Raw genomic sequence first — 16733 nt, forward strand, 5'->3', positions numbered from 1 at the left:
TCTTTCGATGCTGTAAGAGAGATGTCGGACGACTGCTTAATGTGTAGCAAACCGTTCACGTGTGTATTGTATCTACTCTCGGGATCAGACAACTTCTTCGATAAAACTTCTAGTGGTTGCTAAGATTTACCGGATATTCGCTTCAGTGCAACACCGAACGCTGTGGTAGAAGCGTCTACGGACAGTCATAGATGGGCGATGGGCTTTGGGTGAGTCTATTCGACTTTATCAGCAAGGGTAACACGGCATACGTCAAACGCGGTTCTTGCACCGTCCGTTCAACTTAATAGATCATGGAGTTTTTTAAATTTTTTTTTAGATTTCCGTTGATTTGGTGCTGGCGAGTTGACGGCAAAAACACAGCTAGCCGAATTAATGACAATTCCATAGTCTTGGCAGCGTTTAAAGACTCATGATCCGGATTTGCGGTCGAAGTCGTATAGTCGCACTCACCATGTGTAAACGTGAGGCGCTGTTCCAGAGGCACAACCTGAGTATCCGTAAGGACCAACAGTATCGATTAGAGGCTCGTACCCGTAAAGATAGTGTTTCTAGTGTTCTTCCTAAATGTGCGATGCAATGACTACATCGTCAATTTACGTGAATAAAAAATCCAATTCACGTAACATATCATTAATAACCCTTTGAAATTTAAATTCCATGATGTTCATAAGATTTTGGATAATACGATGTAATTGTCGTGTGAACAATGAAGAAAAACAAATGTCTGTAGATGGTAACCAATTTTTTTGTTGATTTATGATACCGGATGTGAGAGGATAAAAATCATTTAATTTGATTTTTCTACTTCATTTAGTATGTCTTCTCATCGTAACGAAGACAGGAACGTGAAAGTATGTATTAAATAATCTTATTTGTATGATGTACCTATACAATTATAGTAATAATAATTGGATATCACCACAATATAATGCATATATTTTTAAATAGATACAAGTGGCATTACATTGATCGATTCCATCACTAACACTTTATTGTTAACAAAAAACAAAATTTAAAAATAATATATTGAATTAACAAACCGAACTATAGGTAGGGCTGATTTAAGTATTTTGAGACCTCAAGCAAGATAAAAAAAATGTGGTCCCTACTGATTTATAGTCAACAATAGTATATTCACTTTCTCACACCAGTGGTTTAGACCCCCATCCCTTACCACCACCATATCATAAGTTTAATAATTCAGTATCGTCGGATAAATTAGAATGATCAATGTACACTCGAAATATTTAGAAAAGCTTTGTAGTTTTCGCGTATTCTGTACAAACGAACACTGCCGAAAAAATGAAAAAAATAAATCACATTATATAGTGGTATATGTATTGCGCGAGGACAATAAAATTATAAGTGTTTATAAATAACTGGGTACTGTTCCATTGATTGTGTTGTATATGAACAAATCGTCTGCTTTCGGTATATTACAACGGCGCAGCAGCAAATCCCCTTTTGAACTTCAATTCATTTTTTTTCAGCCCGAACGAGTACGGTATAAATAAAAAGTTCCCGTTATAAATAAAACGAAATAAAGAAAAAAATCGTTCCACAATTGTCGATTTTATTTTTATTTTTATTAGACATCGTAATTCATTCATCAGTCACGCAGTGTTTTCTGAAGTTGTTCTAGAATAAATTATACTAGACGAGATATTTATACCGGCTGACTTATCGATGTTAAAAATATAACATTCACGAAATTACACAAGTACAAGTCATATTAGGTGTACACAAATACACAAACACACGCACACACACAAACAATATCATATTTAATTATGTTTATAATTACTAAGATTCTCTCCACGTGATGGCGAACTGATCACCGCACGAATATAAAGTTTAAATTGATTTATCATTTCGATATTAATATACTAGTACTGTTATTTGGGTTTTAAATCGTTTTTAGACGGGTAAAAGTCATCACTGTTCAATTATGTGATTATTGAGTATTAATACTAAATATGTTAACTGTTGAAAAATAGTTCAACGAATCAGAGGCGCCGAACACGGGGTACAGGCAACAATTTTTTGGCGCAGAATGGTACATAATACTATTTTACCTTGTTTGCCCAAATATTATTTAACTACTTAGGTGCCACTGCAACAGATGAATACAGTGTGGTTGGATCATAGTATTATAGCATAGTATTGAAATAAAAAATAATAATAATAAAATAACAGGCACAAAATAAGATGTACGATTTCTTCGTTAATATTGTCAGCTTAAAATCGGTTTTGCAAGATCAGTGTACTTGGTTAATGCTGGTAAGTCGATGCAAATTAGGGTGGAATTCAGGGGCGATCGCCCCACCCCCTTTAATCCGTATTTAAGGAATCGATTATATGTGAGATACAAATTTTAATTTTTTTTTAATGTGGATCATTTTATAACGAAATCAAATCAAAACGAGTGGCTGTGAATACTGAATTGGGCTTTTTGTCGGGTTCATACTTAGTGAAAAATCAAATAAAATACAAGCGTAACTTTCAAAACATAGGATAGTAAAACACAGTGGTGTTAAAAAAAAACTACAAAAAGTCGATTCAAAATGGATCCGGCATAGAATTAAAAAAAAAAAACCACAATTATTAAGGATTCACAAGATTTAAATATTACCAAACATTTTACATTTTACATATAAATGTTGGGCCTGAATTAATGAAAAAATTTGAGTCATCCCCCCCTAGAACTAAGTCTAAATATGCCCCTGGTGGGATTGCAATACAGAAATATTGGATCTCGGCCGTTGACGAATACTACGATGATAACAGAGCTCGGCGGGTGCAATTTTTTTATCGTCTCATCATTTTAGGAAAGATTTTAGGCACGCCACCAAGGTATACTGCAAAAGGTGTAATACCTAGAACATTTAACGAGTTTGCCATAGACTTATTGTGCATCTGTTGTATAATGTCGAGTGGTACTGTACAAGTGTTTTCTATAATTGCACTTAGAAAATCGCGATGACGTTTTGAAACCATTAAGAATACTCCGTTCGCTTTATCATCTCACGCCGTAAACAGTGATTACACCGTATGGTAATTTTACATTATTTTAATCCGACGTGGACGAATCACAGCAATGTGCTATATACGCATCGCGGTTATCGGTCGTTCGAGTTCTAATTATGAATTGAAGAGTTTGTTACAATCAATGTATGATACGTAAATACATATATTTATAAATACATGAACACGTCTACGTAGTTAAACGAAAAAATCTGATGGCGCCAACAATATGTACTGAGATTAATGTACAACACATTGTTATGTCTACTCGTGCATTGATTAAATCGTACACGGTGACTATTGTTTTTATAACGATCCAGTTGGTTTCGGTACCCTTAGAACAATCTGTCACTCGTTGTCTAAGTTTTTTGCGATCACCGAAATTCGATGGTTTCATGTCGGTAAAACTGATCGTAATCAAATTAATGAGAGTAAAGAATTACATTAATATTTTGCGTACGTATGAATTGGTTACAATTGACTAGGTAAATAAAGTTCATTATTTTAAACTTTGCCTTTGTTCGCCCTGCACTTGTATTTTGTAAGTCCATCGTGTCATACTTTGTCGAACGCTTGAACGACGTCCAAGAAGATACCTGAGTAGTACCTTTTTTGTTCGAGGCATGATGAGATAGTATCTGTAAGACGGTGGAGGGAGTGATTTACTTGGAAGCCAAATTGAGATAGGAATTATTTTATTTATTTCAGGGATACTTTGAAGGCGTTTTAACGTTTTTGAATAACTTTCCAAGAGATGGAAGGAGGCTGATTGGACGGTAAAAAGATGGAATATTTTTGGGTTTGCCTGGTTTGGGTACTAGTATGGGTTTTGATATTTTTCAGATTTATGAGAAATAAGAAAGTCTAAGCATTGCATCGAATATATGAGTTATATTAAGAATTGTTTTGTTTGTAAATTTTTTAAATATATTATTAGTAATGAGATCATATTCTGGGGCTTTTCCATTCTTTAATTTGGTGATATCATATTTTATTTCATTTGGAGTGAAGTGTTTTGGGAATAGAAAAGCTGGTAGAATGCTGTTTAATGATTGATTTATTTTTATTAAATGGTTGTTGGGTGGGTTAATAGGGCTCTCGATTTGGTACGTGTATTGATATACACGTGTACACGTAGTTCGAACATTAAATAATAATATGTAGGAATACCCAAGTATTTAATTACACGTGTTTTTAAAGTATACTTGTACACTTGTATCTTAATACACGTGTATTAAAAATTCATATACCCGTGTATTAAAATTACTTGTGTAACAGAATTTTGTATACCTTTTTCTTTTAAATTAATAATATTGCCGTGTTATTCTGACGTGAGATGTACAATTTTTGCGTACTGAGTTATTTTATCTCTTATAAGTATGTCGTTTGTTATCGGTTGATAATTGACATTTTTATTGGTAACATAATGTTATTTATTATTAATATTCATAGAAAAATTAAATACGAAATTTATAATTTATATTATTATGTATGAATCTAATTTGTAATTTATTAAAAAAAATTGGCTTGCTCGTATTTATAGGTTATTTTTATAGTGTTTTTACTGTAAAATATAATATAGTAATATAATCGTATAAATAAAATTCAAATTAATAGTTATTCATTTATTATTAAAACAAGTTGCCTATTTAAAATTAAATTAAATTTGTGTTTACTTTATGTAAAAAACAGTTGGGGAGGGGCACATGGGGCACGTGTCCCTGTTACTCATCCTTGTATCTACCACTGATGAGGCAAATTTAATTTAAATAAATTTAATTTATCTTTATCAGATAGTTTATACATGGATATATATTATAAATAGATCTAGCTTGTTTTTGGGTAGTTTGATTGGTGGAATTTGGATTTTAGGTCTTAGTATATTTTTCGTTTTACGCCAGAGGGAGCCGTTGATTGATTGTAGTTTAGTGGTATTATTTTCATAGCTTTTAGTGTGTATTTTATAAAATTATTTTTTTAATTAATTTGATGTAGAGTTTAGTAAGAGTTTATCTAGAGGATGTCTAGTTATTTGCCATTTGACTCTAGTTTTTTTTTTTTTTTACTATAATTTCTTTTTGGATTTTTGGAATATTACTACATTTAATATGGTTTTTTTGGGTTAGATGAAGAATTTGAAACTGAGTTTTGAATGTTATTAGTTAATTTAAGTGCTGCTAAGTCGATTTCGAGTGTATTTTTTAGTGGCATTTTTAGTATTATTTTGTCATCTATGATATGTTTGAACTTTGCCCTAGAGATGAGACTTTTTCCTAAGTTTGGTTTGTCGTTGATTGAGGTAATTTCATTTAAAGAGAGTACCACAGCTGTGTAATCAGAGCAAAGTTTGTTTATATTTACTATTGAGTGTTGTATGTTTGGAGATAATTTAACAATGAAAAAGTCAAGTATGTTGGGGTTACGGTTTGGATGGGAAGGCTAATAGGAAAGGTGTAAGGGTGATAGAGTACTTAGGTTAAAATAAGTTATACAATTATGTAGATTGGGAACTCGGGTGTCGGTAGTGTTATTACCCCAAAATAAGTGTTTTGAATTTAAGTCGACTTCTATAACATAATTATTATTGAAAGAAGAAAATAAAAATAAATTTCCGGGCAGGAAATATGTAGCAACAATGGTAGTGATTGTGTTGTTAATATTAATTGATTGAATATATGAACTTTGTATTGATTGGTTATATTTGTATATATTTATTCTTTATTTACATTATAATTTATAGGCCCAATTTTTTATTTTGTCCTGGGCCATATATTTGGTAAATCAGACTCTGCTTATCATCATATATCTTTAAGTAGTACCGCATTATAGTTTCAACATTAAACCATGGTTCGAAATGTCGACATTCACTTGATACCGTAGAAATAAATCCGCAAAATTTTAAACAGCAATGATCTAAATTCCTATGTAAAGAATTTTTTCCAGGTGTAATAGACAATATAGATGATTTATAGTATGTCAGCGATTTATTCACACTAAAACGGTAAAACAACAAATTCTATTATTTTAAATACAACTTTAAATTTACTGTTGTTATTTATGTAAATCAGTTTGGAAAATATAGTAATCAAATTTAAAATATTTTGTTACAAACTTAACCATATTTTAGTAACAACTACCAAGACGACTTTGGTATGATCTATTGATTGAATTTAGAAAATAGTTAGATATACTCATGTATAAGAATTACCTATTAACTATAAACGGTTTAAATACATAATTAACCTACGCAAAAATGTCGACATTATAGTTTTCAAATATTATCAAATTTGTACATTAATGTTCTACGTGTAACAAAATAATTCTGTTTAATATTAATACGTATTTTATAAATATTGCTAAGCCAACCGAGAGCACTGCCATCGGGTTGGTCAGTTCAGATAGTGGAGTTATTTGGAAAGAATAGGGTTTTGTTGGGTGTAAGATGTGTTCCAGTGATAAGTGCAATATCTCTATCTCTGGATTTTAGGCAAAGGTGCAGATCGTGGTAATGGTTTTTAGGCCATTTGTGTTCCAAAGGAGGAATAATAGGGGTGAATTATTTAAGTGTGTGTGAGTTATTTTATTGGTAATGAGTCAATGACTTTAGTGAGTAGTGAGATAAGAGTGTTAAAATTTGAAATTGGACTAGGAAATTAGTTAATTGAGTTGAAATGGAGTCGGTGTTTGAATTGTTGCACGGTTCGGCGATAGTATGGTTTTTTTTCGTAAGAAATTGTGTTTGGGAATGGTTTGGAGTTAGACTGAGAGGTGTTCCATTGGAATTGACAAAGTGGGGGGGAGGAAATTGTTGTCATGGATGGTGTTGATTTTGATTGAAGTTGTGGTAGTGTCATAAGTTTCAGTTTACCTGACGTGTGTGAAGTTAGCCCCCCCACTATAAAAAAAAACTTTCCAAAATAGTTGTAACCTTATTTTCTTAATTTGTAACTATTTGTAACCAAGTTTTTAGAATTTGTAACCTCATATTTTTCAAGCTACGGGTACTTTCTCAATGAGGAGCTAACTTCACGCAGCCCCCCCCCCCAATTCAACGAAATCGTCCAAAACAAATTGTAACTTATAAAACCCAATTTGTAACTATTTGTAACCAACTTTTTGAAATTTGTAACCTCTTAAATTTCGTGTAGTTACCGATTTCCCTATGGGGGGCTGGCCCCCCCCCCAGTTCAATGAAATCGTCCAAACAAATTGTAACTTATAAAACTCAATTTGTAACTATTTGTAACCATCTTTTTAGAATTTGTAACCTCGGCCCTTCCGAGTAATTGTAAATTTCTCAATGAAGGGCTGCCCCCCCCCCAATTCAACCGAATCGTCCAAAATAAGTTGTAACTTATAAAACACAATTTGTAATTATTTGTAACCAACTTTTTGGAATTTGTAACCTCGGCCCTTTCGAGTAATTGTAAATTTCTCAATGAGGGGCTGGCCCCTTCAATTCAACGGAATCGTCCAAAACAAGTTGTGAATTACAAAACTCAGTTGGTTACTATTTGTAACCAAATTTTTAGAATTTGTAACCTCATCAATTTTAAGTACCGATGGCTTTCCCAAAGAAGATAACTGAATAAAAAAATTAAGTTTTTAATTTATCATATCACCCAGTTCAATCAATTCGTCTAGAATAGATCGTAAGTTGAAGAAAATAAATCTATATTTAAGAAAAACAAAATCTAGAATGAATATATGTCTTAATTAACTAGAATTTCACTTTTATTTTTATTTGATTAGGCTAAAATCTTAAATTAAAAATATATTACAACATACTCAAATTATAAACGTATAAAATAAATTGTTACCACTCGTAACTTATTATAAGAAGCCACTTCACATTCATTAAAATTCAATAGTATAAAATAAACTATTAAGTAGATTAATGTAAATAATTCTTTGTAATATTAGAATTATTAATTAAAATTATTTTTTAATATAAATATACACCTGTTAGAGCCTTACAAAAATAAATTAAAAAGTTAATTTCGGGAAAAAAAATTAATTAAATTTTAAAACGCTTACAAATCTAATATACTTAATCTGATATTTTTATATAAAATAATAGATGTGGTTTTACATATTTGGATTCTGAACACTTATAGTTATAGTTACAATTTGTTTTGGACGATTTCGTTGAATTGGGGGGCTGCGTGAAGTTAGCCCCTCATTGAGAAAGTACCCGTAGCTTGAAAAATATGAGGTTACAAATTCTAAAAACTTGGTTATAAATAGTTACAAATTAAGAAAATAAGGTTACAACTATTTTGGAAAGTTTTTTTTATAGTGGGGGGGTTAACTTCACACACGTGTTGACCTGTCGGTTTTCGTGAGTAGTCGATATTTTTGAATATTTTTAAATTTGGGACACCTTATGTATGATGCTAGGTGGGCCCCATTGCGAATAGCGCACGTTGCTGGGAAATTAACGTCTTTTTAACATTCGTTTGACAGGTGTGTATTACCACATTTTACACATTTAGGCATATGATGATAGTAAGTTCTGATATAACCGTAGTTTTGACATCTTAAACATTGAACTGGGTTTTTTTTCGAACGTGGCACTTCGACTTTAATATTGGTATAGCATATTGAATCGGCTTTGTAAATGGTTTGATTTGATGGTGATGACTCTAGGCCCACACAAAATAGGAGAAGTGGATTTTTGATTTTGTATTGGAAACAATTTGTAATTGAACGAGTGGTGAAATCAAGAGTATGAATTTGTTCTTTCATATAGGTTGGTGTAGTATGAAGGAGGTGGCGAATCACAACTCGGAAACCTTTTTTGATTGAGAGGTATGAAAGTTCATATTATTTGTTTCTAGTATCGTTATAGTTTATCTGTATGCCTTTATTGAATACGTCATCAATTTTAAACCAGATGAAGAACTTTTAGCTTCGAGTTTAGTTAGAGGTTTGATTTTTTTACAAAATTCAAGAGTCGGAATTATCTTTTATAAATATATATATATATATATATATATATATATATAAACGGTATTTTCGTTGGGACGTTGGTGTTTTCTTGGGATTGCATTTCAACTTCATTTACGTTGATTTTTTCGTTTTCGACGAGGACGAAAAACGATTCTGACTTGGAAGAAAATTTGTTTTTTTTAATTTTTGGTTTAAGTAAATTAGGTGAATTCATCGGTACTGTTTGCTAATTATTTGGGCTAACGTTGATTGTAATTATTTTTATTGAAGAAACTTACATGTTATTTTTGGAAGGCTGTTGATGATTGGGAGATAGTGCTGTAGGTTTGTTAATTGAACTCATTGTTCAAAGTTCGACTTTTTGATTTGAAAATTTATATCGATGAGTAAATTATGCAAATTAATATAACCATATTACCTACTTGATTAACGACGATTCTCTTAATGATTTAGATAAGGCAGGTCACCGAGTCAGAGACTTTTAAACTTAATTATTTAAAGTTATATAAAATTAAGATACTATTACGTAAAATACTAATGCTCTTAGATTTATTTCCTATCAAAAACTTAAATATTAAAATATTAAAATATGTTTTCCAATTACCCCCCCTCCAAAATAAGGTGTGGCCGTCACCACACCTTTTGTATGGGTTCAGCGCCACTGATCCAGTCATTATGGTTAGTCAAAAATTACTACGGAGAATAATACCAAAATTAACACAATTGAATTATCCTCTTTTTTTCATTTTGAGTTAATCACTTTACTTTCACACTTACATTGCATTACACAAATATCCCATGAAAATAAAAACGAATCTTGTATATGGACAGCTCGCATTTTTAAAATCATGTTTGTAACAGTACAAACAAAAATATTATTTTAGTGGAATGATTTTCTACCGAAACAGATATCTGAATAATACTACATTACTCTATTTAATCTTAATCGTTTTCTAGAAAAGGTTAATTTAATTAAAATGCATGTGGTGCATACTGACCTGAACAAAAAAAACACGTCCATTACCATGGACGTGGATGGCCCCCCCATCCAGAAATGTGTGATTTTTTTTAATGCTTATAATTGGTACGTAATTTGTATGAATTTGTACAACCATTTATACTGTGAATATATATATATTACATTTATTAATTATTTTTATTTATTTATTTTAATTTATATTAATTTATATATATATAAATATAATAATATATATATTAATATATTAATTTATATATAAACATATATTACTGTGAAAATGTGTTACTCCGCGAAGTTCATACGACTTTTCATTAAGAGATATGCCTTTTGGATTATCACATAGTTTTAAATCTAATGCATATCCTGCATCATTGCTGTGTTCAACGTTTTCACCTGAAAAAATATTAAATATATTCAAAATGTTGACCTACGATAAGTACTTAAGTTATTAAAAAGATAATCAAACCTTTCCAAAACAGAATTTCAATGAAAATAAGTACTGGCGAAATGTTCGATTCAATATTCTGAAATCCAGTGCAGTTTGATGAATCGTTTTTATTGTGCAAACATGCAAGTTTCTCCACGGAAAGACGTTTATTAATAAATTGATGCAATTCTTGGATTTGACCGTTGGTAGTTTCATATGTAATGTAGCTTTAGGACGTTCAATTACCGATGGACATTTCTGACAATTTTTATTTGAACAAATGATTGATTCAATAATAGTTGAAAATTCCAACATCATTATTTCATTTATACTAAGGCATACTGCAAACATACTACCTATTTCTATTTTAAACATCTATAAGTTAGATAACAATGGCATGTGATATAAATAGTAATTATTTTTATTTTATTTAAAAATATCCGATAGTATGTATTTTACTCATATTTATAATATACTCGTATATGATATAAATTAATAACAGTTCATTTTAGTCATTTAGCTCTTCGGTGTTGTGTTTATCATGTGAACTGTGAATTAGAGTGCAGTATTTGTACAAAAATTTAATTTTGATTTCTTTTTTGAGACATAATTTTTTAATAGAAATATAATTTTATTAAATATCTTAATAATTTATTAGCTTTATTATTAAAAATGGCTGGAAGAAAACATTTCATATGTTGAAGCTAATATAATCTTTTTACAACTTTCCGTTATAATTTTTTTTTTTATGACAAAGAAAATCTTAAGAAAATTTTTTTATCCAATTTTCATGTCTTAAATATTAGATCAATTTTTATGTATTTTTAACTATAAAAATTTACGACTAATATTTTATGAGATAAAATCTGATTTTTGTTATATTTCTTGGTGACTATAAGTTACGTTCCAATGTACCTTTTTGATGTAAATTGAGTCACGTAAGTAATTTTGGGTATACTAAATTGTGTCCCGTACATTTTTTGTACATATGGAAATTGCATCCTGGGTATTCTTATATTAAAATTTATATTAATAATTTACAACCAATATTTTCCTCCCCATTAAAAATATTGCTGTTTGTACTAACACTTTTTTATTTAAAATTAAGAAACAATAATAATAAAAAAAAAATTGTAATACGTCATATTATATTAATTATTAATTATGCAATTAACGAATACATGACAAGAACACCGTAACTTAAGTATGTACCTGAGAAATACCGAGTCGCAACTTATGTATGTTGTTATGGGGACCTTTTATAATAAAATATGTAATATGCAATATATGAGCTAATATTATGAGTATATAATATGTATTATAATATAGTAGGAATATATATATAAATATAAGAATATATTATACACCTCGGCGTGTGAAATACTATTAAACGCTTTTAGCTATTTATCAATACTTTGTTTTCTTTGATGTATTATAAATTGTTGTTGCATCAAAAGATATTTGAAATGATATTAGTATATATCTGGATGGCCGTATTCAGTGCCGCAATTACACTTACTTGGGCCCGTGTATAGTGGCGTAACAAGGGTATGGCGAACTGTGCCTACACCAGGGGCGAAAGTTGCAAAGGGGCGCAAAATTGTGCGTAAGTCGTATTTTTATCCTACAATTAAATCGAAATTTTTCTATTATACTTTTTGAAATACGTAGATGTTGCCTATTTGTACAGACTACATTTGAATTTAATGATGAAATTATGAAAATATTAATATATACAATACATACATAACAAGAGCATTTAAATAAAAAACTTCATATGAAGAAATTATCGATGAATTCGCTAGTCATAAAGGGAGAAAAGCAAATTTTAAAAGTTTAAACACTGTAATAATTACTAATAAAGAAAAATTATAACATCAAATTTTAATTGGTTAAAAAGCGTTTTTTTTTCTAAGTTTGCCAGAGGCGCTAGTGAGTCTTTCTACGCCACTACCCGTGTGTAAGTAAAATGAATGCCTTCAACCACTTCCGGGCTCTACTGGGAAACCGTACCGTATTTGTAACCAAACTATTTTAAATTTTGAATTTTCTTGTTTTCTACATATTTTTAAAACATTAGCATTGGGTCCTATTATAAGGTCATAGGCCCGTGTGTTTGACACACGCAGCACACCCGGTTATTGCGGACACTGGCCGTGTTAGCAAAAATGCAATACATTTGTTCGCGTATAGTGATCGTCATAATATAAAAAAGCTATAGGATTAAAAGAAGAGTATATACAAGACATTTGTCAGATTTCTTCAAATAATACTCAGGTGAATATTGCTAACGAACAGGATTTATCTATTTAGTTTATATAATATTATATGTAATATACAAGTATATTATAAATACGAGTAAAATACATATTATCGGATATTTCTTAAGAAAATAAAAATAATTACTATTTTTATCCCACGCCATTGTTATCTAACAAATATAAGTTTAAAATAGAAATAGTGTGTTTTCAATATGCCTTTATATAAATAATTATTATACGATTATGAATATAATGATGTAAAAGATTTTAAACATACAGAATTCTTCTGAAAATATTTTTAATTTTATTAATATAACACTTTGCTAATTAATAAAAGTGGTAAAATGGTTGTTCATACAAATTCATACAAATTACGTACTAATTATTCGCAAAATAAATTTTTGTAAAACATGTATTTATACTGGTGGGAGGGGCTGGAATAACGTTATTCCAGGCCCTCCCGCGAAAAACGAATTTTTTTTCAGTGAACGAGCTCCGTAAAAATTTTGAAAATAGTCGTACAATTTCATACAAATTACGTACTAATTATAATCATGAAAAAAATCTCACATTTCTCGATGTGGGGGGGGGGGGTAGGGTAATGGACGTAAAAAAAACTTGGTATCTGTAAGAGGTAAAATATTTTTAGGAAGAATTAAATGACGGAGTTTGATTCGTATATCCAGTCCGAAAGAATAACATTTTATTTATTATTATTAAACTAATAAATCTGATTTCAAGTTACGTATTTTTTCTGCACTGGCCACTTATGATATGAATTACGTAACCTACTTTAAACGTTACCCGGCAAATATATTGCAAATTAGTTATAACTGTTGAATAAATGGTTTCAATAACATTCGACATTGCCTTGCGTGACAACAATTTTTTGTCCTAATTTTACGTCTAGGTATCTCAAGTGTTAACTCATCGTTAATATCATCATCGTCAACTAATATCAACAAAATGGGATTGATAATCAGGTAAACGAATCTATACGAGATTATCTTAACACATCGTGCGGTTCAACAATAACGCGTCGGCGCGCGTGAGATGCATGATATTTATGTATTTTTTCAGTTCCAATCGCCGTAGTGCTCCTGCTCAAGAGTTGGACAGGAGCGACGAGCGATTACATTTGATGGCATTTTGTTTCATCTGTGGATGGCCACAGTTCCTGGTCTGGCTGACAAAAGACCAAGGTGAGTACGGTTGAGGTTCTATTTTCGCTACGACAACTTTCGATCTCCGTTCGAGGTTTCTTAACGTATCTCGCTCGTACTTTTCCCGTATTAGCCCGTAAAGGTTTTGCGCATCATGGTTGCTGTGCCGGACCGACAGAACCGCGAGACGACCCAATGTCTCATAATAACGTCGGTGGTCGATCGGCTCCCAGTCCCGCAGCCTTTAAGGATTGCGGTTCACAAACGAACCCCGTGTCCGTCACCATTCCAGCGGCCAACCACGACTTCGCGTGCGGAAACTCTTGCGTTACGTTCGTTGACGTGTTCACCCAAACTTACCCGTCCGCCGGGGAAGTCGCGTCCCACGTCAACGAATCTAATGAGGAGACGCATTCCGCATCGATACATTTAGACGACGAAGACGAAATCGTTCCGTACGTTCTTCCTAAAATGGAAGAAAATCGTGCAAAAGTGAGTGCAAAACTACATTACCAATAATTATTTACGGTCATGTTCAACGCAAATGAGCCATTTGCCCCCTTCCGGATTCTGCATATTTTTCACGTACGCGATACGACTCGTTTTAGTACGCAGTGTAGTTGTAGAACATTAACATTTACGCTTTTCATTTGTCGGGACCTAAGTTTGTTTCCCACAATCGCACACATGAATATTTGAGTGGATTTGAAAAAAAAAAAAACGTTATCATTTCAATACCTTGTGAACTTGAGGGCAGTAAAATAATTTGCCGCTGACCGTTTGCAACAGTCGATTACGATAAAACGGTCGCTAATAGTGTAACATCAAATGAACAAATACATATAACACGATACTAATCAATAGGATGTTATCTAATATATACATAATTATATGCATGAACTCTCCAATGTTTACTAATCACGACATACTATTCCCAGGAATTGAACGTTACCTACAAATTGTGGGAAAATCGGTTTTCACAATTTTCAAAATTTAACGACGGTATCATAGCAGACCCAGGTATGTTAGACAGACGAACGTCTTTAGTTATAGTATCGACTCCGTTTGTGTTTTCATAATTTTACGATGTTTACAGTGACTCTTTACTCCGGGCCTCCAGAAGTTTTGGCAAAACTTATGGCTTCCCGGTGTAAGTCACTGGGTACTGTCATAGACCCGTTTTGCGGTTCCGGTGCGATCGCGATCCAACTGGCCATGGTTTGTCGCAAAGGTATATTGCTCACATCATAAAAATACAATTATTGTCATATTATTTAACATGGTATGGCTCTGACAAACTGAAAACGTTATTAACGTTATTACCTTCGCGTAGTATTCAATTCCAAGTCATATTGGATGTGAAATAATAATGTTGTAGGCGTAATTAACGCAGTACTAGAACATGACGTACAAAATCACAAAATCACGCATGGTAGTGCGTTATTTTTGGCGTTCAGATAATGGTGAAAGAAGGAATACTTACGAATACTTACTTATACGAGTATAAATAAATGTTAATAAAAAAATAATTCGCTTCCTCTTTTGTTGACTTTCGGTTAATGCGCATAAAAGTAAAAGTTTTTCTTCGTCTGAACTAGCGTACGTATTTTCAATACAAACCACACCTCGAAAACGTACGAACAATACGATAAAATATAATATAACGAACAATATCGACTAGGTATTAAGAACCATTCTAAAATACGACGCTTCTTGGTTTCTGTGTCACGAGGATAACATCTGCGATAGCATTAAAAACGCGACGTTAATAACGCGCTCTGTTTGACGAGGCCTTTAGTATTGTATTATATCGTCATGTATACTAACATTGGACGCGTAACGGTTCTCGTTCTTTGTACAGTCATTGCGATGGACAGTGACCCGGTCAAAATCGCGTTCGCCCGAAACAACGCTTGTATCTATGGGGTCGAGGACCGAATCATTTTCCTAGTGGGTGACTTCTTTGAAAATGCACACTCGCTGCAGAAGGCAGACGGCATCGTCACGTCACCACCAGCCAACATGACGAAAGATAAAATGCAGAAGTTAACCGATTTGGCAAGTAGGGTGGCGCCAAAAGTTTTATTAAAGTTAATGAAGGACCAAGAAGTGGCAGATGTAAGTCCATATATCCTGTTATGAGAGCATCAATATCCGTATGTTTTTTTTTTTTTTTTTTACAGCTGTACCAATTAGAAAATATTAAATATTATATTAATACGGAGAAGATATGTATCGACAGGGAGCCGAATTCTATTTTGGCTTTTCTTGGTCCCGGAGTACGTATTTTTTGATATCATTAAACGTTTACAATAATTAGGCATAACTATAATCATCCGTCCATTATCCAATTCACACTTGTAAGTTTATTTTGTATGTTAATAATGTGTTTTAGATTAATACAAATAACAGAAACGTAGAGAGAACACAGAAGAAAGTGCTCGTGTTTTCCGACGGTAAGTTGTAAAAAATGTACGATGTATATAGATAACATTGTGTTTACGGAAGATCTTGATACCAATTATAACATTATTTTTGATTTCCATAGGTGTATCAGTTAATCGTCGTGTGCATTGGATAAGAGGTAATAATCTTTTTGCATACGACGATTATCTCAAAAACGTCGAAGAATTCGTGAAGAACAATAGTCTCAACTGATAGACGATTCCTCAAAAAAAAATCGAAAGAATATAATACAATTGATATCTGATAGTAAATACTATTTATAAATTCTAATCAATGATAAATTGTATAGATAAGGACATAGAATCGACGCAAAATTTGGCTCATTATACAATATTTTTATTTTATATAATTTTTTTGTTCACAGCCTATACTCTACAGTGACTTGAACTAATCACAATTAGATCAATATAATATATTTACTTAGCCAATTGCATGTATGTGTTCTTTATCATTAAATA

At 31.7% G+C, this 16733-nt stretch overlaps 2 protein-coding genes across 2 annotated transcripts; one reads left to right on the plus strand and one right to left on the minus strand.

Moving 5' to 3' along the window:
* Positions 1-10235: 10235 nt before the first annotated feature.
* On the minus strand, positions 10236-10765 carry LOC112692377. Its single transcript, XM_025567034.1, has 2 exons — positions 10425-10765; positions 10236-10351 (listed from the first exon to the last, which is right to left on the minus strand). Exons 1-2 carry the CDS (start codon positions 10758-10760, stop codon positions 10310-10312), a joined length of 378 nt encoding a protein of 125 aa, XP_025422819.1. The 5' UTR covers positions 10761-10765; the 3' UTR covers positions 10236-10309.
* Positions 10766-13445: 2680 nt separating this feature from the next.
* LOC112692435 (trimethylguanosine synthase-like) lies at positions 13446-16467 on the plus strand. The gene is made up of 8 exons (XM_025567115.1): positions 13446-13629; positions 13727-14301; positions 14748-14829; positions 14906-15040; positions 15671-15927; positions 15993-16088; positions 16205-16265; positions 16358-16467. Exons 2-8 carry the CDS (start codon positions 14005-14007, stop codon positions 16465-16467), a joined length of 1038 nt encoding a protein of 345 aa, XP_025422900.1. The 5' UTR covers positions 13446-13629; positions 13727-14004.
* Positions 16468-16733: the final 266 nt, after the last annotated feature.

The sequence above is a fragment of the Sipha flava genome, unplaced genomic scaffold (assembly GCF_003268045.1).
Source record: "Sipha flava isolate LNK unplaced genomic scaffold, YSA_version1 73_pilon_pilon, whole genome shotgun sequence".
Lineage (NCBI taxonomy): Eukaryota > Metazoa > Arthropoda > Insecta > Hemiptera > Aphididae > Sipha > Sipha flava.